General features: G+C 41.3%; 1 protein-coding gene across 1 annotated transcript in view; it reads right to left on the reverse strand.

Moving 5' to 3' along the window:
* Nucleotides 1-26,606, reverse strand: part of ITK (IL2 inducible T cell kinase) — a 242,359-nt gene that overhangs the window by 57,966 nt on the left and 157,787 nt on the right. Inside the window, exons 11-13 of the mRNA XM_085617606.1 lie at nucleotides 12,414-12,488; nucleotides 8,244-8,415; nucleotides 7,923-8,139 (exon numbers count right to left, since the gene is read on the reverse strand). Of these exons, the coding sequence (XP_085473732.1) occupies nucleotides 7,923-8,139; nucleotides 8,244-8,415; nucleotides 12,414-12,488 (464 nt within the window). The remainder of the gene's footprint in view (nucleotides 1-7,922; nucleotides 8,140-8,243; nucleotides 8,416-12,413; nucleotides 12,489-26,606) is intronic.

A 26,606-nucleotide genomic window follows, 5' to 3' on the forward strand; every position in this document is an offset into this window, starting at 1 on the left:
ATGTGGTGTAGTTCCGTCCAGCAGTTTGGATTGTAGTCGTGTTCAAAATCCCTATGGGAATTAACATGGGAAAAACACGTTTTTTTTGCCCCAACCCCTTTTTCTCAACCCCCAACTAGACAAATCACCCCCAAACTTTCCATGCACAACAAGAATCACAGGGACGCTTTTTTGGGGAAACTTTTGTGAAGATTCGTAAAACTGACCAAAGATATAGGCAAGTCAAAAAACGCTGTTCCTATGGAAACATGGTCTTAACTATAACTACTTACTGGAGACCATAGGAAGACTTATCATTAATGTCATATGTTTGAATCCAGGGAAGTCCACTCAGCCTTCATTCTTCCCAGATCAATCTAGTTTGGCAACAATAACCATCACTAGCTCCATGAGATCTCTTTGAGAGGCGAAGGAGCACTCCACAAATGAATGAATGAATGAATGAATGAATGAATGAATGAATGAAATAAAATTTATATTGCGCAACTAAAACCCGAAGGCATCAAGGCGCCTACAAAACAGATCAAAAACAGAAGGCAGAACACAACTACAGGTATGACCTCGCAAAAAGACGGGTTTTCAAAGCATTTCTAAATAGCTGTAGAGTGGGAAGGGATCTAAGTTCCAGTGGAAGAGCATTCCACCACTTAGGTGCCAGAATGGAAAGGCTTTGCCCCCCCCATTTAGTTCTCCGGATACGAGGGACTAATAAAAGAAGTCTATTGGAAGAGCGCAAATTCCTGGAGGGGCTGTAGAAAGATAGAATAGATCCGATTCCAGTAGAGCTACCATTAGCTAGGGCCCTATAGGTCATGCACATGGTCTTAAAAAGTATCCAGTCCTCTATAGGAAGCCAGTGTAACAGTTTTCTGGCAGAGGTAGCCGAGGCACGCCTGGGCAAATCCAGGACAAACCTAGCTGCTGCGTTCTGGATCATTTGCAGGAGCTGCAGCAGACTTTTATTCAGTCCCGCATATAGCGCATTGCAGTAGTCCAGCCGGGAGCCAATGAGAGCAACAGCAACTTGTTTCCTTGCCTGCCGCGAGAGATAGTGCCTGATCTTTCTCAGTATGTGTATAATGCCCCAGCAAGTAGAGACAGTTCTATTGACTTGTTGGCACATGCTGAGGGTGGGGTCGATCAAAACTCCTAGGTTCTTGGCCGAAGAGGCGGGGACAGGACACGCTCCCAATGAGTCTGGCCACCAGTCGGTTGACCATACCTCTTCCTTTCCTCCGAACACCATCACCTCCGTCTTCTCCCCATTCAGTTTCAATGAATTATGAATCATCCATTGGCCGACTGCCTCCATACAAGATCTAAAATTGGCGGCAGTCGAGCTAACTGACTGGGAGAGAGAGACGAGGATCTGCGTGTCATCTGCATAGGAAACTACCATTTAAAGAAAGCAGATAAATTGGAGCTGGAAAGGTTAATGATAGATTTAATCAAAGCAGAGGAGCTCCATGTGAGGGATATCGGAAATGGAATAGATGGCTCGGAAAGCGCAAAAAGTTTGACTATTATCAAAGCTAATATACAGAGATTAGTTACAGAGAAGGAGGTAGGTGAGTATCAGGCTTCCAAGGCCAAGCGCTATGAGACAGGCGAGCAAGCAGGTAGGATTCTTGCCCTACGAATAAGACAGGATAGAACGAGGAATGTAATCTCAAACATACAAGAGGATGGTAAAAATTATTCAGAGCCTCAAGACATCCTCAGGGTCTTTAAAAATTTTTATCAAAAACTGTATGACTGTGAGGATCTCCCTATCGATCAGCAAGATCATCAAAGATGTGAGTTTGATAATGGAGGTAGAGTTCTTGATGAATCACTGAGGGAAAAATTGGATAGAGACATTACTTAAGGGGAAATTAAGGATGCCTTGCATGAGCTGGCTGTCGGGAAGGCTGCAGGCCCCGATGGAATTCCCCCAGAAGTCTATAAGAATATTGAACCTGAGATTGTTCCTATCTTGTTGGATTTGTTTAACGGTATCCTGTGTACAGGCATTATCCCCGATTCATGGAAAGGGACAAATGTAATTATTTTCCATAAAAAAGGCAAACCTAAAGAAAACCCAGGTTCGTATAGGCCTATATCACTCATTAATGCAGACACTAAATTGTATTCTAAAATTTGGGCCAAAAGGTTGGGGGGGGTTATTGGCGGTCTTGTATCCCCCTGGCAGCATGGGTTTGTGCCTGGGCGGGGCACTACAGATCATATACGGAGAGCAATCGCTCTGTTCGACGCTCACGCTGCCAGGGGGGGCGAGATGGCCATGATCCTCCTCGATGCAGAGAAGGCCTTTGATCGCGTAACCTGGGACTATCTTTGGGGTATTCTGGAAGATAGAGGATTCGGTACAAAAGCAGTTAACGCTATCAGAGCCATGTATAAAGATCCGGTAGCCAGGGTGTCGGTGATGGGGGAGAGTTCTGAGAAAATTATGATCAGGAGAGGCACTCGTCAGGGCTGTCCCTGCTCCCCGATACTCTTTGCGCTATATATAGATCCTCTGATCTATAGAATCTTGAATTGTCCATTGATTCGCCCAGTGATCGTTAATGGGTATAGTAATAAGCTGTTGGCTTATGCCGATGATCTGGCGATTCTTACGACTCATCCACAGCAGGCGATGACGGCACTAGTGGAGTTGGCAAGAGAATTTGGCAAAAGATCTGGGTACTTGTTAAACGAGGGGAAGACCCAGATTATTGGTACAAATAACATCATTAAGTCAGATAATAGATATGTTGATTCTGCAATATATTTAGGGGTGAGGATCAATGCAGCAGTGGACAAGATTAATGTAGAAAACTACGGTCCGCTTATTGGCTCAATAGAAGCGGAGTTAAAAAGATTGGACGTTCTACATCTATCTTTGGTGGGGAGGGTGAATGTTCTCAAAATGGCAATGTTCCCCAAGGTTCTTTATTTGTTTCGTGCTATCCCCCTCCTGCTGGAGGAAAAATTACTGAAGAAGTTGGAATCAGTTTTCAATAGGTTCATATGGCAATATGGGAAAACAAGACGATCTTTGATGTTCATGTCCCTCCCTTACGATAGAGGTGGAATGGCCCTCCCAAACCTTCGATTGTATCATTATTCTTCCCAGTTAGCTCAAATGTCAATTTTATTCCAATTAAACGATAATTTACCAGGGATTCAGGGAGACAGTCAGGACCCTCCAACTATATTCGAGCTTTTATTGGGGAAGAAGGCTGTAGGGCTACTATTGATGGAAGTCGACCGTAGATATTATTCAAAGGTGAGGCTCAAGATTGTAAGTGGGATATGGGGGATTTGGAAAGCTATTCAAAAGTTGTTAGAGATTCCTAAAGTTAACACATATTTGTCTCTATGGAATTCTAAATTGTTTCCACATCTGGATACAGGTATGCACTATCAATTTTGGAAAGAGCACGGAATCGAGACCATCGGGGATGTGTGGGAAAGTGGAGCGGTTATTGGGTTTGATGTAATTCAGGTCAAATTTGGGGTACCACCTACTCACTGGCTTTTTTATAGTCAGGTATTTCGGTTGTTAAAGGCAATCAGACCGAAAATTACTGTTAATACACGCTGCCCGTTATTGGATTACGTAGGGAAAGGGGGAAATAAAATCAAACATATTTATAATCATCTCATGGAGGGTGTACAGGATGATATGGAAAAAACCGAACATGCATTATCCATTAAGTTAGACAACCCGGATGTGGACCTTGATTTAGCGCTTATATTAAATAAAAAATGGCTACGTTCATCTAATTTAAGGGCACAGCATTTTAAAACACTGTTTAATCTGTACTTTACTCCAGCCAAATTGTTTTCGTGGGGATTGGTGGAGAATGATAAGTGCCCTAGGTGTCAGACTGGCCCAGCAGATTTATTACATATGTTTTTCGAATGTGATAAGCTATCCTTGATACTGAGAGAAATCTCTGATTTTTTGGCTGGATTGTTAAAATGTAGAATTGTATTATCTTCTACGCAGGTGTTGGTAGGTGTAGATAGCAAAGCAGACTTGTCTAACTCTGCTGAAGCACTGGTATTTGTATCGGTTGCTGTGTTACGTATTCTTATTTCAACAGGATGGAAAGATCTTTCCCCCCCAACCTTTCAAATGTGGATGTCCAGGTTTTTAGCGATACATAATATTGAGTCTTGTCTATATGATCAAAAGGGGGAAAAAATAAGGGAAATGGGTAGAAATATGTGGGCTCCTCTTGATAGCTGGAGAAGATCAAACTGATGACTTATGATGTGGTTACTTTCTGATTTTGTATTATGTAATTCTTTTCTTTCTTAATTAGTTTGGTTGGAGGAGAATGTTTATATATTCTACCATTGGTTTATTTGTAATGACTGATTGGATTACTATGTACACCAGGCAAATTCTCAATAAAAAAAAAAAAAAAAAAAAAAAAAAAAAAGGAAACTACCTCCATCCCAAAAGATCTAATTAGTCTGGCAAGAGGGGTCACGTATATGTTAAAAAGGGTCGGACTTAATGCCGACCCCTGAGGGACCCCACATTGCACAGACATGGATGGAGATAGGAACTCCCCCAGCTTCACTCTTTGCTCTCTTTGATCGAGGAAAGAGGTCAATAGACACAGGGCTGCTCCCTCAACCCCGATTTCCCTCAGGCGAGATGTTATAACTGAGGGAGAAAGGGTGTCAAAGGCTGCAGTGAGGTCTAGCAGGATCAGGAGGGTGGTCTGACCCCCATCCGCACGTGTACGGATATTATCCAGTACTATGGTGAGGGCCGACTCGGTGCTATGTTCCCTCCTGAAACCATGCTGGGAATAATCAAGGCAACCCGAACTTTCCACGAAAGCTGCGAGATGTTTATTCAGATGAGTTTCTAACATCTTCGCAGGGGCAGGGAGCAGTGAAATGGGGCGAAAGTTCTTTAGAACCCCAGGATCAAGAGATGGTTTCTTGAGTAAAGGTTTCACTACCGCCCTTTTCCATTGAGGGGGAAAAATACCATCCCTCATGGCCCTATTCATGATGTCAACGAGAGGGGGCAGGAGGGATTCCCTGCACCGCTTGAGGATCTTAAGCGGGCAGGTATCCAATGGCGAGCCTGACTTGGTATTATTCAGGAGGTTCTCTAAATCCTGCAAAGAGAGGGGAGGGAAGGATTCCAAACGTCCCAGAGAGGGTTTCTCAGTAAGAGCAGTGAGAACAGGAGCCGCATCCGCAGATACAAGGGGCTCAATGGTTAAAGTCCTCTGCAGCTCTAAAGCGGAATAAATGTCAGAGATCTTCGTCTGGAAAAAGACAGCTATGCTGTTACAGAGCTGCTGCGAGGAAATAACAGGGTCCGGGGTTTGAAGGGACATAAGAGAGTCCACTATCCTGAAAAGCTCCTTCGGGGAGGAGAGTGAGGTGGTAAGGGCCGTAAAATGTTCCTGTTTAGCCCTTATCACTTCCATCTTGTATTTCCTCATCAGGGTTTTGTGGGCCTCCTTGTCACCCCGATCCCAGCTAGTATGCCATAACCGCTCCCGTCTCCTGACTTCTTGTCTAAGAAATCTTAAATGCTCCGAAAACCAAGGGGCAGATGGCTTTTTTCTCGCTGAGTAACGCGCCCGGATAGGAGCCAACTCATCCAGTGCCTCAGTGACAGCCTTTTCGAATTGCGCGACCGCCACCTGGACATTATTCTCCTGGAAGATGGACAGGCTAGAAGTCCAGGGAGCAAAGGAACTATGAGTGATATTCTTAAAATCCCTACGTAGTTCCATTTTGCTCAGAACTTCAACAACACCTCAAACGGTACGGCCAGGTGCACCTCTTATGTTGAAAAAAGGTGCTAATTGATAATTCAGAACATTTTATATAGTAGGTGGACAGCAATTCAACCAATGATACAAGAAAAATGTTGTTTATCTACCAATACTAATATTCTACACATTAACAAACATGCATAAGAAACTGACAATATCATTATGAAAGCCAAGTGTGTCAGAAAAACAGAAACTCATTTCCATAATTAATATTACTTGCCATAATTTACCAATTTGGATTAACTACGAATGGCATCATTTAGAATTTGGTGGGCAGGGGTAATCCGCCCCAAATGAAGGGAGTACCCTGTCTGCCAAACTGCCAGTCTGCAAGCTTTATTGAGAATCAGGTGGACCATCATGTTCCACTGGCAGGGCCCCCGCTGGCAGAAACATTATACCAATGCCCGACGGACTTGGAGCATCCGCCATGTTTAGAGTAGACAGTCTGATGTACTTTTTTGTTCTGTTCAAGACCTCAAAGTAAAGCCCAGTGGTTCTAAACAGAAAAAAGAATGCCACACTCTGGGAGAAAACTCTCAGGCTGCCAAGATCATTCGTATTTTCTTTTTAAAAACAAACTCCCACTTTGGACCACCCACCAAATTCTAAATGAGGACTTATTGTTAGATCTGAGTGTGTGCATCATGCCAAGATGTACATTAGTGTTTTTAACTTCTCTTTCCTCCTCCACAGGGAAAATTCTTATGTACCCCCTATTCACCCACGAAATATGAAGGTGTTCCCTTCTCTTTCTAGTCTGGGAACCCTCTTAATTATGTTGTCAGTAGAAGTATGTTTATGTGCATTTAAAGGGTGGGGAAGTACTGACAAAATGTTTGTGGCTAACAACAAACTTACGACCATGTTGGTCTATGCTACCTCTACTTCACACGCTTCTCTGAAGTCCTCATCATGAAGCTGGAAGTTACTATAATAAAGCAGAACTTCCTGCATAAGATGCTAGCGCAGCATTACCTGCTCAACCCTACATAATTGAAATGTGACCCCATACCAAAAAGAAATGTCTTTGTGTTCGAGAAGCTGAAGGAGTTCGAACCAGCCAGTCGTCCAAGAAGGGATGGACTGAAATCCCTGCTCTGTGAAGAATTGATACCAGCAGCGTAGGACTTTCATTAACCCTCTTAGTGATGACCTGAAGCATAATGGCAGCTCCTGGAACTATATATGAAAATCTCCTTGCACAGAACTTCAGGGATGAGGGTAATGATAAATAGAAGCAGGAAGAGGTGGTTCAACGTTCTGTTTTTGATAGGTCACGCGGTAGCCGGGGTGGAGTGGCACACCTCATTTATGGAAGTACTGAGGCAAGGAAAGGTAACTTTAGTAGTGAAGATTCCTACAACCGAAGACCTGCACATGATAGCACCTGGAGTCAGAAGCTAGTAAGCAATAGGAAAGACACTGATGGTGCTCAGAGGGGCTGGTCTTTGAGGGCCCCTGGCAATTCACATTTAGCATCAGTGTGTTTGTCAGTGTGCCTCTTACCGCTTGCAGAACCAGATGAAGCTTGGGTCTCACCGTATTCCTGAACAACCCGAATTATGTCAAATGCCCACTGATATATTGGTAACTCACTTCTGTGCTTCTTGTACTTCAGCTGGCTCTGCCTGGTTCACTTTGTATCCGTTTTTTGTGTAAAATACCTTCTAGTGTTTTCCTTGTGTGTAAACTGTAAATAAGGCTTTCATTCCTGATAACGTGTTAGGTCCTAACTGACTATTGTAAACCGAATATTTTCTATCAAAGAACACAGGGAATTCCTCCTGTCCTATGTAGAAGAGGAAAGGGAGATGTTAAAGATAACAACTTCAACGTCCTGAAAAATTTAGAAGGTTTCTCAGATCCCACGATTTATTCCTAATCCAGTCTTCCCACCAGCTTTGGTTCTAACCTAATATAGCGAGCAAACAACTGCGAAAGAAGAGTCAAGCGCCTGGGATGACACACTAGTCAAGCACATGACTACCTGAAGGGCCGTGTACTACGAGTCTGGAGATGTTAACCCACCACCACACCAAGCCGATGCAGTACAGCAGACTCCTGGCCGCAGATGTGTGGCACAAGGACTAATGACCATGCCATGCTGCTTACCAGGTCTCGATGGATGAACAGGGCGCGCTCCAGGTACTCCATGCCCTCGCACACATCCTGGCACATGCCCAGCAGTGTCGCTCGGGAGAAACACCCCCTCTGGGTGTGCAGATGGTCGTAGAGACACCCATGCTCCATGAACTCAAAGACCAGGCAGATGGGGGCTGGCTGTGGGCACACCCCCAGGAGCTGGACAAGCTTAGGGTGTGACAGTGCCCTGCAAGAGAGAAGACACAATCACACACGGTGGTGAGTGGGAGCCCGTGAGAGGGTGGCAGGGATGGCATATTGCCACAAGCTCGGAGAGAGGGATTCCCTTACATGACCACCTGCGCTTCTTCCACAAAGTCCTCCACTGACATGGATCCCTCGCGGATTGTTTTAACGGCAACCTTCATCTTTCCCAGCAAGTAGCCCAGCTGCACCACCCCAAATTGGCCACTGCCAATCTCCTGCACAATGGCCAACTCGGACGGGCTTATTGACCACTTTCCTGCAAGAAGAAGACGGAGTTTGAGTAAAGTGCTGTATGTGATCTAAATCAGTTATCATGTTCTGGATGCATGAGGGCCCCCCTTCTGTTAGCCTACAAGCGAAGGCACACGCTTGTCCAAAAATATGAGGTTCATAACACACCTTTGCTAACCCTTATGTGGAATTTCATCGGACATCCAGTAGCACTCTCCAGACAACAATAATACTGCACCATTGCTCCGATCCAGTCCAATGGCCATACTCAAACAACGGTAACTAGACATAATATCGAAAAAAAAATATCGAGTAGCCAGAATATCGAGTTTTTAATATCGAATGGACAGAATATCGACTTGCAAAAATATAGCGGTGAAGAATATCGAAAATCAGGTAAGAAATATCGATTGCAATAATATAGAAGTAAGTAATATCGACAGTCATAATATAGTTGTTAAAAATATCGAATTTTTTATAGTGTTTTAAGTGTTAGTATATGTGTTAAAAGTATGTATTAATATTGGAATGTATGTTAGAATATTTTTAAATTAATGAATTTTATCTTTTTTTATTTTTTTGTAATTTAATTCCGTAGCGGGTTGTGGGTTTATAGGGGAGTAGGGTGGGAAGTAATTTAATTATAGTACATTAAATAATAATTTATAGGAATTATTAATTATTTTTAATTTAATTTTGCGTTTTACTTCTGTAGCGGGTTGTGGGTTTATAGGGGAATAGGGTGGGTAGTAATTTAATTATAGATTATTAAATAATAATTTATAGGAATTATTAATTATTTTTAATTTAATTTTGCGTTTTACTTCTGTAGCGGGTTGTGGGTTTATAGGGGAATAGGGTGGGAAGTAATTTAATTGTTATTAGTTAATTATTAATTGGTATTGAAAATTAATTGGTTGTTGATGAATTATTAATTGGTAAATAATTAGTATTAATTGGTAATTAATTTGTATTAATTGTTTAATTGATAATTATGTTAATTGTATTCATTTAATATTTGTAGCGGGCAGTGTGTTTATAGGGGAATATGGTGGCAAGTAATATAATTGTAAATAAATAATTATTTAATTTATTTGTGTATATTGTTAATTAATATATCTTTAATTTAATTTTGCGTTTTACTTCTGTAGCGGGTTGTGGGTTTATAGGGGAATAGGGTGGGAAGTAATTTAATTTTTATTAGTTAATTATTAATTGGTATTGCAAATTAATTGGTTGTTGATTAATTATTAATTGGTAAATAATTAGTATTAATTGGTAATTAATTAGTATTAATAGTTTAATTGATAATTATGTTAATTGTATTCAATTAATATTTGTAGCGGGTATTGTGTTTATAGGGGAATATGGTGGGAAGTAATATAATTTGAAAAAAATAATTATTTAAATAATTTGTGTATATCCTTAATTAATATATTATAAATTAATTATTAATTGGTATTATTTGAATTTATTAATGTTTGTTATTGAAAAACAATTTTTTGTTAATTAATTATTAATAGTTAATTAATTAAACAAAAATGTATTGGTATTTATAAATAATCAATTCTTGTGTGATTGGTAATTAATTGTAATACTTGTTTTTGTATTAATAATTAATTAATTTAAAAAAAAAAAATTATTATTTTCTCTACTATTGCACTTACTTGAGTGGGAATGGTAATTTTTACCCCTACGCTATCCAATGCTTTCCCTATTATTGCACTCTCTGGAGTGTGAATAGTAATTTTTACCCTCCCGCTATCCAACACTTTCCCTACTGTTGCATTCTCTGGAGTGGGAATAGTAATTTTTACCCTACTGCAATCCAACGCTTTCTCTAGTGTTGCACTCACTGGAGTGGGAATAGTAAATTTGACCCTCCCGCTATCCAACCCTTTCCCTACTGTTGCACTCTCTGGAGTGGGAATAGTAATTTTTACCCCTACGCTATCCAACGCTTTCCCTACTGTTGTACTCTCTGGAGTGGGAATAGTAATTTTTACCCTACCGCTATCCAACGCTTTCCCTACTGTTGCAGTCACTGGAGTGGGAATAGTAAATTTGACCCTCCCCCTATCCAACACTTTCCCTACTGTTGCACTCTCTGGAGTGGGAATAGTAATTTTTACCCCTACGCTATCCAATGCTTTCCCTACTGTTGCACTCTCTGGAGTGGGAATAGTAATTTTTACCCTACCGCTATCCAACGCTTTCCCTACTGTTGCAGTCACTGGAGTGGGAATAGTAAATTTGACACTCCCGCTATCCAACGCTTTCCCTACTGTTGCACTCTCTGGAGTGGGAATAGTAATTTTTACCCCTACGCTATCCAACGCTTTCCCTACTGTTGCACTCACTGGAGTGGGAATAGTAAATGTTACCCTCCCGCTATCCAACGCTTTCCCTACTGTTGCACTCTCTGGAGTGGTAATAGTAATTTTTACCCCTACGCTATCCAACGCTTTCCCTACTGTTGCACTCACTGGAGTGGGAATAGTAAATGTTACCCTCCCGCTATCCAACGCTTTCCCTACTGTTGCACTCTCTGGAGTGGGAATAGTAATTTTTACCCCTACGCTATCCAATGTTTTCCCTATTATTGCACTCTCTGGAGTGGGAATAGTAATTTTTACCCTCCCGCTATCCAACGCTTTCCCTACTGTTGCACTCTCTGGAGTGGGAATAGTAATTTTTACCCCTACGCTATCCAACGCTTTCCCTACTGTTGCACTCACTGGAGTGGGAATAGTAAATGTTACCCTCCCGCTATCCAAAGCTTTCCCTACTGTTGCACTCTCTGGAGTGGGAATAGTAAATGTTACCCTTCCGCTATCCAACGCTTTCCCTACTGTTGCACTCTCTGGAGTGGGAATAGTAATTTTTACCCCTACGCTATCCAATGTTTTCCCTATTATTGCACTCTCTGGAGTGGGAATAGTAATTTTTACCCTCCCGCTATCCAACGCGTTCTCTACTGTTGCATTCTCTGGAGTGGGAATAGTAATTTTTACCCTCCCGCTATCCAACGCTTTCCCTACTATTGCACTTACTGGAGTGGTAATAGTAAATTTTACGCGCCCACTATCCTACACAGAAAATATTGAATATTTTTAATTAATATCACGTTAAGATATATGTATTAATTTTTTTTTTTAACTTACTTTAATTATTCATTAAGTTTACTGTTATTTAAGTATGTGTCAGTTAATTATATGTATTATTTCATTAATTTAACATTACTTTTAAAACATTTAAAAAATTCGATATTTTGACTAACTATATTATTTACAACGATATTTTGGATTCGATATTTTTGTAATTTCCTGTTTGGAGATAGGACTTCGATATTTTGGTATTCTATATTTTGGCATCGATATTTTTGTAAGTCTATATTTTTGTAGTCGATATTATGTCAGTGATCCTCAAACAACACATGCTAGAGAGAGCTCACTCACCACCTTATACACAACACAGCTTCAAACCTATAAAGCTGGCAAAGTGTGGCACAATCAACCGCACTGTCAATCACCACAAAAACATACAATATAGAGAGACTATCTACACGAACATACACACTGGCCTGGTTTTTGATGCTAGCATAAAATATTATACTCTGGCCGAGCAAAGGACAAACGCTACCTAGCCCCAATCGAGAGCAAAATGGAAAGTAATGTGGCACACCCAAACATGAAAATAAAACAACGCATAACTCGCCCTAGGTCAAACTCATTTTACTCTCATACTAAATTATGCAAAACATTTTGGATTTTAACACTACTCACAAAAAAACAACCACCAATAGAAAAACAGACAATGACACAGGATGCATTCTCCAGTCTGACTGATGGCGGTCCCAGTTCTTTAAGATTGGGCGTGGAGTTACAGAATGTCCTACAATGCCATAAGAAGGATGGTTTGGTACTATACAAATGTGAACAACACAACATATTTCGAGGGATGGAGCACAGACCTCTTTCATGTCATGAGAACTAGTGTGGATGCACTGTCTACTAAACTCACCATAGCTCATTCCAGCAGTGACAGGAGCTGATTCTCGCCAGGAACAGACAGGATGCCGCAAGCGGGACACCAGGCCTATGGGGATAAGACACACCAACGCATTACACCAGCAGGTTGTGAGGGGCTGGTTATTCCTGCATTTTCAGGGACGTTTGTTATGTCCCAGTAATACATGCAGTAATTATGTGCCCCACACTTAGCACCCAGATACAACACCAGATGGTCCCTCATCACACAATCCCTCAGCCATGCATTGGGATTAGTAGAAGAGAAGGTCAACAAAACTCTTGGGGAAAATATCACTGCCAGAAAGAGATTCAGCCTCTTTTCCAGCAGGTGCAACTCTGAGGGCAGATTCAGAAGGACAGCTGTCTGCTGACAGGGGTTGAAATTTATAATACAGGTGGAACATTTAAGTGCCAAACATGACTAGAAGTACACGTTGTCAGACTTTACAACTTGATGTGGGTGGTAACTGCAAATGTTTTGGGACTGTATTCCTGGTCGCAAAGCATTCATACATACCAGTGCTATTCGGTATTAGGAAAGGAAGCCCTAAACTCGCGCCTTCCTAATACCGAATCGCAAAAGCAAAATGCGATCTGAACATGGCAAAATACTTCATACATCTGGCCCTTAATTTTTCGATGAAGTACACAATATTATGGAGCAGCACAGTTTCTACACCAGACAATTATTGGTGGATGAACCAATGAATTCTAACGTATCAAGCATTTACAATCTTAGCCGTAAGTGTGATTTTGACAACAAAACAGACAATTATAATATGTTAGAGATCAATTAACAGTTAGGTGTTCTAATAAAAATATACGAGAACAACTATTACAACCATGAACCCCCACTTTGACTTAAACTATCAACATGGCAAAATGTGTTGAGCGTTCAATAAATTATTTTAAAACGCTAAATGATTAGAAAAGTTCAGTTGACTCCATATCTGTTAAAATTGCTAACAAAATTCATAGACTTGAAAGGAACAAAGACAAGTCCTCTTTCAAACTCAAACTCAGGTGTACAGTGTGTTGTTCCAGAAATCACTCCTACTCATTAAAAAATGTCCTGCTGAGGCAAAGAAGTGTTTTCAATGTATCAAAAAAGGACATTTTCCCAACAAGCTTTTAAGTAACAGAATGAGAGTCAACTTGGTTTAGGAAGGTAAGCAAGCTAAGGATGAGCCTTAGAATTGTATTTTGTCTTTGGTTCAATGTTTAAATAAAGTGCATGAGTCAGAGGGGCGTGAAGAGAATGTTGGTAGTGTTGCCACAGAACCTTATGGTATGAAACCTGCACAATTTCTAGTGATGGAAGTCATAGAAGTGTTGACAGATTCACGTTCCCCATTCACACATTTTTGATCTGTATTTTTTTTTAAACCTAGTGAACAGAAGGCCTTAACCCAATTATATGAAAATTTAGCATTAGGACGAAGTGTAATAAAATTATAGGTTTTTGTGCCCATCATAAATTTCCAGGACAGGCAGATTATGGGGGTGGTATGTGCAGTGAAACATGCTCAGCATGTACTGGGAGGATGCTATTAACTTAAGGTGCGAATTAAGAGTGAACAGTGTATATGGGAATCGGGTGTGGACTGTCATTTTAATAAATTCAAGGCATTCTTGAGAAACAAGTTAGGGTAGATGAAGAGTTTATTTTTTTACATCGTATTGAACTGAAACAGCATGACATTCCTGTACTTCATAGATTGAGGAATGTGCTGTTATTTGTGAGGAAGGAACTAACTTTTCATGGAAGAGTATATCCTTTGATGGTGAAGGAAGACAACATTCTGCATCAATACTTGAAAGAAAATCTGGAGAAGGGCTTTATCAAGCATTTAACACCACCACATTCCTTGTTACAAGAGCGAATGGAGAATACCGACCCTGTGTTTGATTACTGAGAGGTGAACATTATTATCGTCCAGTTTTTTTTTCCTTCACCCTCATCTTGAGGAAAGCACACCATCTGGTAGGAACACATGAAGTGAATTCATTGGAAATGGCCTTCAACACACAGTATGGTAACTTTTTATATTTAATTAACCCACTCAGCGTCTTCAATGCTCCGGTTGATTTTCAACATTTTGTTAGTAACATCTTCTGTGATCTCGTTGATGTATGTATGGTGGGCTATTCGGACAAAATTATCATATTCTCTGACACCTTAGAGAAGTGTTGCAGTCTTGTTTCAGAAAGTCTAAGCCAGCTGAGAATGCATTCACTGAACACAAAAGTAGAATTTTTTTTACTTTTAGTCTCCAGCCTACCTTTTTCAGGGCTTTCAAATCTCCGGACTAGCAATCAATTTGGATTTCTCCAAAATGAAAGCACTACTGCCCAGTCCCCTGCCAAAGTGGTGGGCAGGAGGAGGGAGGGAGGTGGGGGTGGGGTGGTGGTTGGATGGGGGTTATCGGGGGACAAAAAAACTCTTTAAAAAGTACCTTAACGCTGTTGCTCTCTCACGCCGCATCACGCTCTTCCTTATTCTGAGCACAGGCTCCCAGAATGCACTGCGTCCAAACCTGATGTTGCATGCAAGCAGCATTGGGATTGGCCTGATCACCGGCAACTCACGCTCCCAGGCAGACTGGGAGCATTTGTCTGCTCTCTCCAGCCCCAGCAAGGTAGCTTAGGTTGGAGAGAGCTTCACTGCGCATGAGGGTTTGGCCGGCCTGTGACGGCAGGCCAAACACCTCATGCGCAGTGAAGGGAGTACCCACCACTCCCCCACCAGCATTGTCATCCTCTGGTCCCGCCCCAAGACTCATCAGAGTCCTGGGGGTGGGTCCAGGGGATTAAAATAAAACGATAATAAAACGGGTTTAAAACCCGTTTTATTATCATTTTATTTGCTGGTGGTGGTGGAGGGGCGGTGCTCCTCTGCTCTAATGGAGCGGCCGCCGCTGGGTTACAGCAGTTTTACAATTACCATCTCCTTTATCAGTAAAAGAAGTACAAACTTTCATTGTTTTTGCAAATTTTCATCAACAGTTCATTTAAGAATTACATTCATCCAACACATTTTTCAGTTGACTAAAAAGTAAAAAAATTTCTGTTGGGGAGAAGAGCAAGTGTTTCAATAAATAAAACCACATTAACATTTGCACCAATCTGAGTCGTAGAAACCGGTGCTTTGACATTTGCAGCAGTAGCAGTGTTATCTCAATGTGATCCTGATATTCAAGACTCCCATATCTTATTATTCCTGGGCTATTTCAGAAACAGAAAGGAACTATCCAATCTACAATATACAATGTATGTCAGTTAAAGAAGCCTTCTCTCACTGGAGGTATTATCTGAAAGTGCAGCATCATAAGATTTCTATGTGGACGGACGATAACAGTGCATTGTGTCTGACTTCCTGAATTGTGCAAGTGTGTGGCATGCTTGCTGGGCTGTGCTTTTCCAGAGTCAACCATGTCATTATCGTCAGCACTGGAAGTAAAACTAAGACAGATATTCTTTCACAACACACTGTTTTCTCAGAAATAACCACGACCTCTCAATGAATCATGGGTGTATCCATCTAAGATACTTCTAATTTTTTTAAATAATCAATAATATGCACAAGATATTCAGACTAAGCAATGGATCTTCAAGGAATCCGACAGGAGGTTTTTATGGAGAATGTTGTTATACTGAGGAGCACATCAATTTCTTCTCTCCAAATCTGTGCAACTGCATGTCATGAAATAATATCTTGCCTCTCCTGCAACTGAACATCCGGGACAGAGGAAAATATTGGCGATGATCAGTATCTATTTCTGGTGGTCTTGCCTCAAATCACTGATAGAAGAGTACATACAGAAGTACATCATTTGAGCTCAGCCAAAGACTTCATTCACGCCTACAGCTGGGTGAGCGCAACCTCTCCACACTTCAACTCAGCCTGGTAATCTGATTTCAACAGACTTTTAGCTATTATCATTTAATACATACACAACATTTTTTATAGTGGTACATTACTTCAAAAAAACGCAACATTTCACTCCACTCAAGAAACTCCCCAATGCAGATGAACTATCAGGTGTTTTCTTAGTACACTTCTGCGGTGGACATGGCATGCTGAAAATCATTGTAACTGATAAAGGAACTCAGTTTACAGCTCTCTTCTGGAAACAACTGAAGGGTGGTTACCAGGCACTTTAAGTCTTCCAGCCACCACCCACAAACTGATAGACAGAATGCCTAAATCAATCCAGACAGCAACATCTGAAATGTTTTAAAAGAATCATTAGCATTCCTGACACCAATGGATTGTGCTGGTAGAGGTCGAGTACAACAATTCACTTCACTCTTCTTAGTGACAATCACCCTTCTTATGCTCATGTAGATTCCATGTGCAGATGCGGCCCCTCAAGATCTCACCTTCCTTGGTTCCCACAGAAGCAGTTCATATGCAGCGAATCATACCACAAAAAAGCTACACATCTACATCTTCTGCAAGCCAAAGCACAATGTAAGCATTATAAAGCTCGTCACTGGAGTAAAGCTTCTCATATCAGAAGGGGGACAGTTTGTGGTTGTCTAGAAAATAGGACAGGATGTGGTTGTCTAGAAAACTCCTTGGGGTATTTCCTCTTTTTCTTCCTTTCTTCATTAATTTCTTTGTTCTCTTATTTGTTAATTTGCATTCAGCTATAAAGTCTTTATTAGCCTAAATGTATTATTGCTAATGGTCTTAATTAAGGGTGTAATGTATATGATAAAAAAAAGAGCTTTTGATTTGTTTGTTTGTGGAAATCAACCATGAAGGTATCAAGCATGAAGGTGTCAAGCATGGAGGTATCATGCAGGAAGGTGTCAAGCATGAAGGTGTCAAGCATGGAGGTAAAGCATGAAGGTGTCAAGCATGGAGCTATCAAGCATGAAGGTGTCAAACATGAAGGTGTCAAGCATGAAGGTGTCAAGCATGGAGGTATCAAGCATTAAGGTGTCAAGCATGGAGGTATCAAGCATTAAGGTGTCAAACATGAAGGTGTCAAGCATGAAGGTGTCAAGAATGAGGGTTTCAAGCATGGAGGTAAAGTATGAAGGTGTCAAGCATTGAGGTATCAAGCATGAAGGTGTCAAACATGAAGGTGTCAAGCATGGAGGTGTCAAGCATGAAGGTGTCAAGCATGAAGGTGTCAAGCATGAAGGTGTCAAGCATGGAGGTATCAAGCATGGAGGTGGCAAGCATGGAGGTATCACGCATGAAGGTGGCAAGCATGAAGGTGGCAAGCATGGAGGTATCAAGCATGAAGGTGTCAAGCATGAAGGTGTCAAGCATGAAGGTGTCAAGCATGGAGGTATCAAGCATGAAGGTGTCAAGCATGGAAGTATCAAGCATGGAGGTATCAAGCATGAAGGTATCAATCATGAAGGTGTCAAACATGGAGGTATCATGCATGGAGGTATCAAGCATGAAGGTGGCAAGCATGGAGGTATCAAGCATGAAGGTGGCAAGCATGAAGGTGGCAAGCATGGAGGTATCAAGCATGAAGGTGTCAAGCATGAAGGTGTCAAGCATGAAGGTGTCAAGCATGAAGGTGTCAAGCATGAAGGTGTCAAGAATGGAGGTATCAAGCATGAAGGTCAGGGCAATTAGCTGGACGGTGAAATACTTTATGGCCAGGACTCTGTAAATGAGAGCAGTGACTTCCTAAGTGCGGAATGACACTAAGGCTATCAACTCTCTTTGAGGGACACACCTCTCAGAGCTGTTTCAAATGCAAAAGTAAAGTGACAAGACTAATGCCTGGGTACTCCACAGGTAAACCTTCTTGTGCCATTAATGCTGTGTGTTCACCGTAGCAAGACTAGAGTACTCCAGGGGCTGTGTTTAAGTTACTTGGCCTTTCTGTACACTTTTTGAGTTCTATATTAATGAGGCAGTAGGATTACAATGGCTAGAAGAAGCTCTCTCTATAGGAAAGGCTGGAGACTCCTAGCCTACAGAGAGAGAGAGAGAGAGACAGAAAGAGAGTGTACGCATGCGCGCGCGTGCTGTGGAAATAAATCTAATGCTGAGAGGGATTTGAGGTGTTCAGTGTTATAGGTCTACACCTCTAAAACATTGTTGAGCAACAAAAACACAAGCCAGACAGACAACATTATTTTCCTTTTGCATTTTTAAAAAGAGGGCGCCACCACATGGTCGCTCAGTAATAAATCATCGGAATATGTTAAAAAAAGGATTGTAAACAACACTAAAACACATGGAATAATGTTTTTTTTCGGCCAATAGATAACTGATAGAATGTGCAATAAGGTTTCTTCTTATGACAATCTGTATTTGCCACTATTACTTTTTACGTCAAGAGTTCCGAAGAAATGGCCCTCCACTGCTTGTATTATCTCCTGAGGCTTGAGCCGGGAGACTCTTGCAGCGCGATTTGCATTACTTGCTATACTTTGCACAGTTACTCGGACTGCCCTGATTTTATGTGTGTTTAATATGTTTTTAAATTTATAGACTAAAAAAACTCTGTTTTTACTGTTGGGAATTGGTTTTAAACTGGTTTTATAAAACGCACTTGGGTTTCAGAGGGATCTTGGCTGCACTTCTAGCTTTGGTCTGCCCTCACGCTTGATTGCTCACGCTGGGATCGTGTCGGCCCCGTGGGACTGAGTGGAGCTGCCATTTTGGGGGAGTTGTAGGTTAGCGGGCCAGCTCCTTGCCCTGCCTAACTACAAATGCACGTGCTGATACGACCGCGCAGAGTTATTATTTCCTGAGGCTTGAGCCGGGAGACTCTTGCAGCGCGATTTGCACTACTTGCACTATTTGCTATACTTTGCACAGTTACTCGGACTGCCCTGATTTTATGTTTGTTTAACATGTTTTTAAATTGATAGACTACAAATGCTCTGTTTTTACTGTGGGGAATTGGTTTTTAAAAACGCACCTGGGTTTCAGAGGGATCTTGGCTGCACTTCTAGCTGCGGTCTGCCCTCGCGCTCGATTGCTCACGCTGGGATCGTGTCGGCTTCGTGGGACTGAGCGGAGCCGCCATCTTGGGGTATTGTAGGTTAGCGGGCCAGTTCCTCGCCCTGCCTAACTACAAATGCATGTGCTGACGCGACTGTGCAGCGGACACACGCAGCGGGTGCGCCGCCGGTGCGCCAAAGGCCAGCCCGTGCGCGCCCGTCCGCGCACGGATCGTGATCAGCGCCTTCCCCCTGTGCTTTTTAAACCAGGAACTGCTCCCTCCCTAAGCTATACAAAAACACAGCTATTAGACGTGAGGACAACTAATAAATCCCCTGGGTGCATATGTCTCACGTGGGAGTCGTGTCCTCCCGCTCCCTTGGTCACTTGCACTAACTGCAACTGCACATTACCAAGACTCACGTACCAAAATGCTAGCCGCATAACCACAAAAAAGCAAAAAGATATGGGACCGGAAACTACAGCAATTAAGTGCATGATGCTCAACACCAGATCTATAGTGAAGCACAGCATTGAGTGCGCGGACTTGATTGAAGAAAGAGAGATTAAAATGGCGTTTATTACGGAAACGTGGACTGATGAAGCCTCGGGTCCTGACATTGTCACGGCAACACCTCCTGGGTTTCTATGTCACACCTTAAACAGACCAATCAGGAAAGGTGGGGGCATAGCCATAATTTATCACAACTCACTGAAGGCGGGTTTTTGTACAGCTTCTAACTCAGCCTGTGAGGCGCTCTCCTTCAGCCTCTCTCTGTCTGATCATCATACTTTTAAGGAATCTTACTTTATAGACCCACTGTGCCCAGAAACAACTTCCTTGCGTCCATTGGGAATCTGCTGGAAGTAGGTCTATGTTCTGACTCCTTCACGATCCTGGGTGATTTCAATTACCATCTGGAAGCACTCATGTATCCCGACACATTGGCTCTTGCTGGAGCAGAGTTTTCATTTAGAAAATTCAGGGGCTTTTGAAGCTCTAGTATGTCTATGCGTTTTATTAATTATTAATAAATAACAAATTAATTATTTGTCTTGTGCAAGTGTGTTTTTATTAATCAATCCGTTTGTCTTAACGTAAGAGAAAGTTACACGAGGGTTAGCATGTGTGTGCTGTTTCTGTTTTCTAAAAAATAACGTGCAGGTTTCCATGTTTAAACGTTGCTGTGTGCTGTTTATTTTGAGCACAAAACACTGTCTGAATTAATGCTTTTTTATGTTGCAAAAGCTAGATAAATGCATACACATAAGGGTATTAGTGGGGTTAACACTGTTTAATCACTATGCTGTAGTAACGTTTATTTTGGCTCTTTAATTAAAGATGGTCTATTGTGGCCTATGGAGGCCTGTATTAAGATGGCTGAATTTTGAAGCCTGGCCTCGAGTGAATATGTGAAAGACGTGACGAGGGAGACCCCTGCTGGAAATGGTCTTGAAGTTGACTGACCATGGTCCTTGAATAAAACTTTCCATGAGGACAGCAGCAATTTTTGGGAGTTCTCCAAGAGAAGTGAAAGTGTCCTTGGCAATCTTGAAAAACAAAGGAGCCTTAGAGGAAAACTCTGAACTGTGGCTCGATGGCCGAGGAGAAGCCGGATTAAATGTGATACATGTTTTATTTTCTTGGTTCCTGTTCCGTAGTCTTCGCTATGTGAATTTTTCCTGAGCGGAGGTTCACAAATGTTGCAATGTTGCATCCTTTCCTTCTCGCTCTGCTCAGTGATTCAGTGTATTTTGCAAACTTAATGTGTGTTTCCTTTGTTCAATTTATTATAAAAACTGTTAGCTTAGAGAGGGTTCTTGCCACCCTTTTTGCCACTTGCCATTTTACTTTTGCCGCGTGAGATTGCGTTGCTGAGGATCGATGCTGAGGACTTCGTCTTGAGAGACTTTACCGAGAGACTTGTCCTGACCCGTTCTGACACTTAGTTAGAATAGGTAACTATGAGAAATGATTTATTCTGATTGATTTACTTTGACTAATTTTAGATAAAGCAATATAATTTTAAACATGGTGTTGAATTTTCTTTCTTGTCAATTATTGGGTTTATATTTTTGATCATTATTGTATATGTTGTGTAGATTATGTTATTGATTAAGGACAGTCACAAAACCAGATCTGATCGACCTGATATTGATGCAGGGTGTTTAGGTGTTTTCTTTCCACAGGTTTATTGCTGGTAGAGTATTTGAGCGCATGTTAGTGAAATGGGCCCTTGCGTATGATGAATGTATGTGCGTGTAACTGTGTGATTACTCTATCCGTGGTAGTGGGCATATTGTAGATACCCTGATCTCTATCAATTTCCTGGTAGCAGAGATAGGATGGTTTTTGATGGTTGTCTTGATCTGATAAGATTGCTTGTACATTAGCTTATTGATTATTGATTTTATTTTGTCAATATTGGTATATGTACTAATATTATATGTTGGAGTCGTCATGTTGAGTTATATGTAGTGCTTCTGGAACTTGGAAGCTGTTGTAGCAGTTCCGTAGTAGGGCAGAGGGAAGTATATGCTGCTCTCGGGAAAGAAGGGATTGTAAGGAATAACGTGTGACAATTGAAGTTGCGCGTTCACATTGTCTGGGTTCGGAATCAGTGACATCGTCGTATGTTACTATTAGATATTTTTGGTATGTAAGGAGTGTGTATCGTAGTGAAGGTTATCTTTGAAACTCTGGTCTTAAGTCCCAGGGATCCATAAGGATTTCCGTTAAAGCTTATCGCGGGAGGAGTAATAGGTATTCTCTGAGCTTGTTTGAGGAACTGGGCGAAGTTGCTTAGTTAATGTATGTTATAATTCTGTAGTGGGACAGATTGTGCGCTGCTTCCCGAGAACAGGATTCTGTGTGCATGTACTATATTTTTCTTGCATGAATGTGTGTGAAAGTTTGTACATTTAGTTGATTGTAAGACTCTTTGGACAAGTCCTAGAGGAAACAGTTAATTAATGTATGTTAGTAGGGCAGAGTAGAAGAAGTGCTACTGTGTCAATGAAAGGTTTCTTATGAAAATAGACTCTCTTTTACTATTCTGTGGTTAGCGAAGCAGACAATGGAGATGTTTTTATGTTGTAACTAATAGATTTTGTAGAAATTCTTGACACGAAGTCTACTGAGAGATTTTGTAAAGGAGGGGTAGACGAGAGACAGAAGACAGAGACAAACTGCAGCGACTGTTGACGTCAGAAAGTCCGCGCTCTGATTGGATAGTGGATCAGAATAGGGTTCGCGCTAGGATTGGTGCGTTAGTGTGAGTCGCGCAGGGATTGGAAGAGCTGTTTAGTGACGTAGACGCTCCAGGATTGGTGCGTTAGTGTGAGTCGCGCTGCTATTGGTTGAGAAGCTCGTATTGTATATTTATAATACGGAGAGAGTAGAGAGTTTCTGTAAGCGCTAGAATGTATTACCAAGAAGAGAAAAAGAAAAAAACATTCTTTGGGAAAGTTAAAAGGTGGTTTAGTAAGGATAAAGAGGTTAAAACGAGAGAGGGTGAGTTGCTACCTCCAGCGAAAACACCTGCATCCTTCATGGTTGCGAAATATGGATTACATACCTGTATATGGTTGCAGAATTGGGTTAGGTATACTAAAGAAGATGGTGTTTTAGCATTTCCAGAACATGGTTCATTTAATTTGGCCGTGTTGAGAAATTTACGGGAAAAGATGGTACGTCTGGACCCGAAGCCAAGACCTACACAGTTCGAGGCTTTAGTGGAATGGGAAGAGGAAGTTCATGAGCGAGAAAAGCAAAGATCTGGAGGGTATTACAGGAATATGTTTGGGAGGAGACATGATCGTGAAACACATCATGATCGGATGAAAAGATGGCGAGATGTTAATATGTCAGAGGGATTATATCCTATGAGAACAATTGAAGAAGGAGCAGTTGGAGTTAATGAGTATGATGATGAGGTCTTAAATGACATGATTTACAAGAGACCACCTCCATATAGACCAGAACCAGATGAGAGTACACCAGTTGTTTCACCGATAAGAGATACAGTCTGTATTATTGAGAAAGAAAAAGTGACACCTGAATCAAGAAGTAGTAGTTCTTTCAGGGAGAGAGAGAATCGAAGTAGTGAGGAAAATGCCAGAAAATTAGCAAAAACGACAACAGAACTGACTGAGAAAATTAGGGAGTTAACGAAGAATCTGGAAGCTGTTACGGTGCCCGTAACAATAGGTCCAGTTATGCCTGTGTTTGACAAACAGAGAGCAGGTGAGAATGGACTGGTGATTCCATATGTTGGGAATAATTTGACAAATTCAGTTGGTCCTTCAGGAGATTCAGATAAAAGAGCAGAAAGAAGTGACCTGAGACAAACAAGACATGACACATGTAGTGAACTATTGGATGCTAGTGAACCTGGTTGTTCAGGGATGCCAATCTTAGAACCGCAGAAAAGAGTGGTTCCAGTGAGAAAAACTGCTGAAATAACAGTTGATGATTTGAATGATTGGATGAAGGTTCTTCAGAAAAAGGATAAGGATTCACAAGTTATTGATGTGGCTAGGTTACGTATAGAATTAGAAGAGCTTGTGACAGGAACAGTTCCAGCAGAAATCCTGAAGAGTCATCATGATGGTGAGCTATTGTTTATGTGTAAAAGTGTTACCTGGAGAGCAAGGAATACACATGATAGGCTAAGAGCAATAGCAAATGAACAAGGAGTTGACATTGATAAAGTGAAAGCTTTACAGAGAACTTACAGGATGGATTTTACTGAGAAGGACATTGAAAATTTGAATGCTTCTGGTAGAACAGGACAGATTAAAGAAATGGTGGCATTACTGCGAAGATGGGGTGATGTGGAAAAGTGGAAGGATAGGTGGTATAAGAAAAGAGAGGAATCTGTAGATAGAACAACTTATTCAGCATTTCCAGTAAGAGAAAAGGAGAAACCAGTGGATAATTATCCTATGAGAGAAATACCTGGAGGAGGATATGTACATGTTCCATGGACCAGACAGGATATTTTATCATTTACGAATGATTTCCCTCGATTGAGAGAAAAGCCCGTCGAGTGGTATAGGCAGGTAGATAGGTTTGTGAAATTGTCAAAAGTGCTGTGGGTTGACCTGAATAGTCTGTTTGATATAATTGTTCCAGCAGACTTGTGGACTGAGTGTAAAATAGTTGTGAGTTGGCCTACTGAGGAGTATCCAAGAGATTCAAGAACAGGGGCACCAGATCCAGAAGTAATGAGGAAGTATGATCAGGTGATGGTATACCTGAAGAGTAAAGTTCCTCCAAAAGAGACAGACTGGGTTAAGATAGATCGAACACAACAAGAAGCAAAAGAATCAGTTCATGCTTTTTACGAGAGGCTGATACTGGCTTTTAAACAATTCAGTGGAGACGAACACCTGGGTGATAAAGATTTGAGTCACTTTGTATACAGATTTGTATATGGTCTAAGACCTGAAATTGGTGAGAGAATTCGTGAGCACACAGTGGATTGGCAGAGTAAAAAAGTAGATGAGATTCTGAGACATGCAAAATACTTCAGTGATGAAATTGAAGCAAAACAAAGAAAGCTGAAAGAGAAAGCAATGTGGGCACAAGTGAAAGTTGCAGAAAGACAGGAAGCACAGTTAGTGGAACAGGTGAATAATCCAGGAAATAATGCAGGAAATAGACCCAGATATGCAGGAAAAGGGAAAGGAAGTCTTGAGGAAGCAAAGAAAAAGTTCCCTTGTCACAACTGTGGCCAACTGGGACATTGGAGATCTGAATGTCCTAATCCACCATTAGTGAGTAATGAGAGTAAACCTTTAAATCAACAGGTGCAGAACCAGAACGAAGGGAATAATCAACAGCAACAACAGAAAGTTGTGAGACAGCAGAGTCAAGAGCCAAAACCGCCCTTGCCGCAGAATAGAGGGGTACAAAAGTATAATCAGGATTCAGGATTCTACAATGATGAGCAGGTAAACAAACCAAGACGTTCTAACAAAGTACAGCAGTACTTGTTAAAGAGTGAAGGGAGTGAGTCTGAGGGTGATTATTGACGGTGCCGAAGAGAGGAGGAAGAGTGCATACTTGGTGCAACTCTAGAAATAGACCAGGCAGGACCATTTGTGGATGGGAAAATAAATGAGGAAAGTGTTACTTTTTTGGTAGACACAGGTGCGACAAGATCAACTGTCAGGTCAACAGATGTTAGAAATCTTCCTCTCTCGGATGAAGCAATCCAAGTAGTTGGTGTAGCTAATACACAAATCAGAACACGTCTTACTGAACCAGTAAGAGTACAGATCGGGAATTTTTCAGACATGCACAGATTTATTGTCTGTGACACGAGTCCAGTGAACCTGTTAGGTAGGGACCTATTGTGTAAGATGAACTGCACAATTTTTTGTACACCAGATGGAATAGCTTTTGAGACACCAGATGATGATGTTTTCTACCGAATGACTCTAGAAAATAGAGAAAGTGAGTTAATTGGTGCATTTGCTGTGTTTAATCCGGAGGATTTGCCTCAAGAGCTGAGAGACACAGTGAAAAGAGCAGTTTGGGATTTTACAGGAGAGGATGTGGGATTGATGAATAATGTAGATCCAGTGAAAATTGCAGTGAAAGAGGGAATTACATATCCTAACATTCCTCAGTACAAAATGACACCAGAAATAATTGAAGGGATAACTCCTATAATTGAGAAAATGATTCAGCAAGGAGTTCTAAGAGAATTATTGAGTAGTCCATGTAATTCACCGATAATGGGACTGAAAAAGCCTAATGGCAAATTTAGGATTGTGCAAGATCTGAGAAAAGTTAATCAAATTGTGGTGGCATGTTGTCCTATTGTGCCAAATCCATCAGTAATTCTGTATCAAATTCCACATGATGCTGAGTGGTATACAGTGATTGATTTATGTCATGCGTTCTTTTCAATTCCATTGCTTCATGACAGCCAGCCGATTTTTGCATTTAGGTTTGGCCAGCGTATTTTAGCATGGTGTCGTATCCCACAGGGGTATACGGAGAGTCCTTCGATATTCAATCAGTTATTGAAGAAATCGTTGGAAAGTCTGATCATGCCTGAGAGTTCAGTGCTAGTACAATATATTGATGACCTATTGGTGGCATCAAAGACACGTGAAGCTTGTGAAGTGGATACCATAGCTTTACTGAATCATCTGGCAGATGGAGGGTTAAAGGTATCTCCAGCCAAATTGCAATTTTGCAAGAAAGAGGTGCATTATCTTGGACACAATATTGAAAAGGGT

The sequence above is a fragment of the Triturus cristatus genome, chromosome 7 (assembly GCF_964204655.1).
Source record: "Triturus cristatus chromosome 7, aTriCri1.1, whole genome shotgun sequence".
NCBI lineage: Eukaryota > Metazoa > Chordata > Amphibia > Caudata > Salamandridae > Triturus > Triturus cristatus.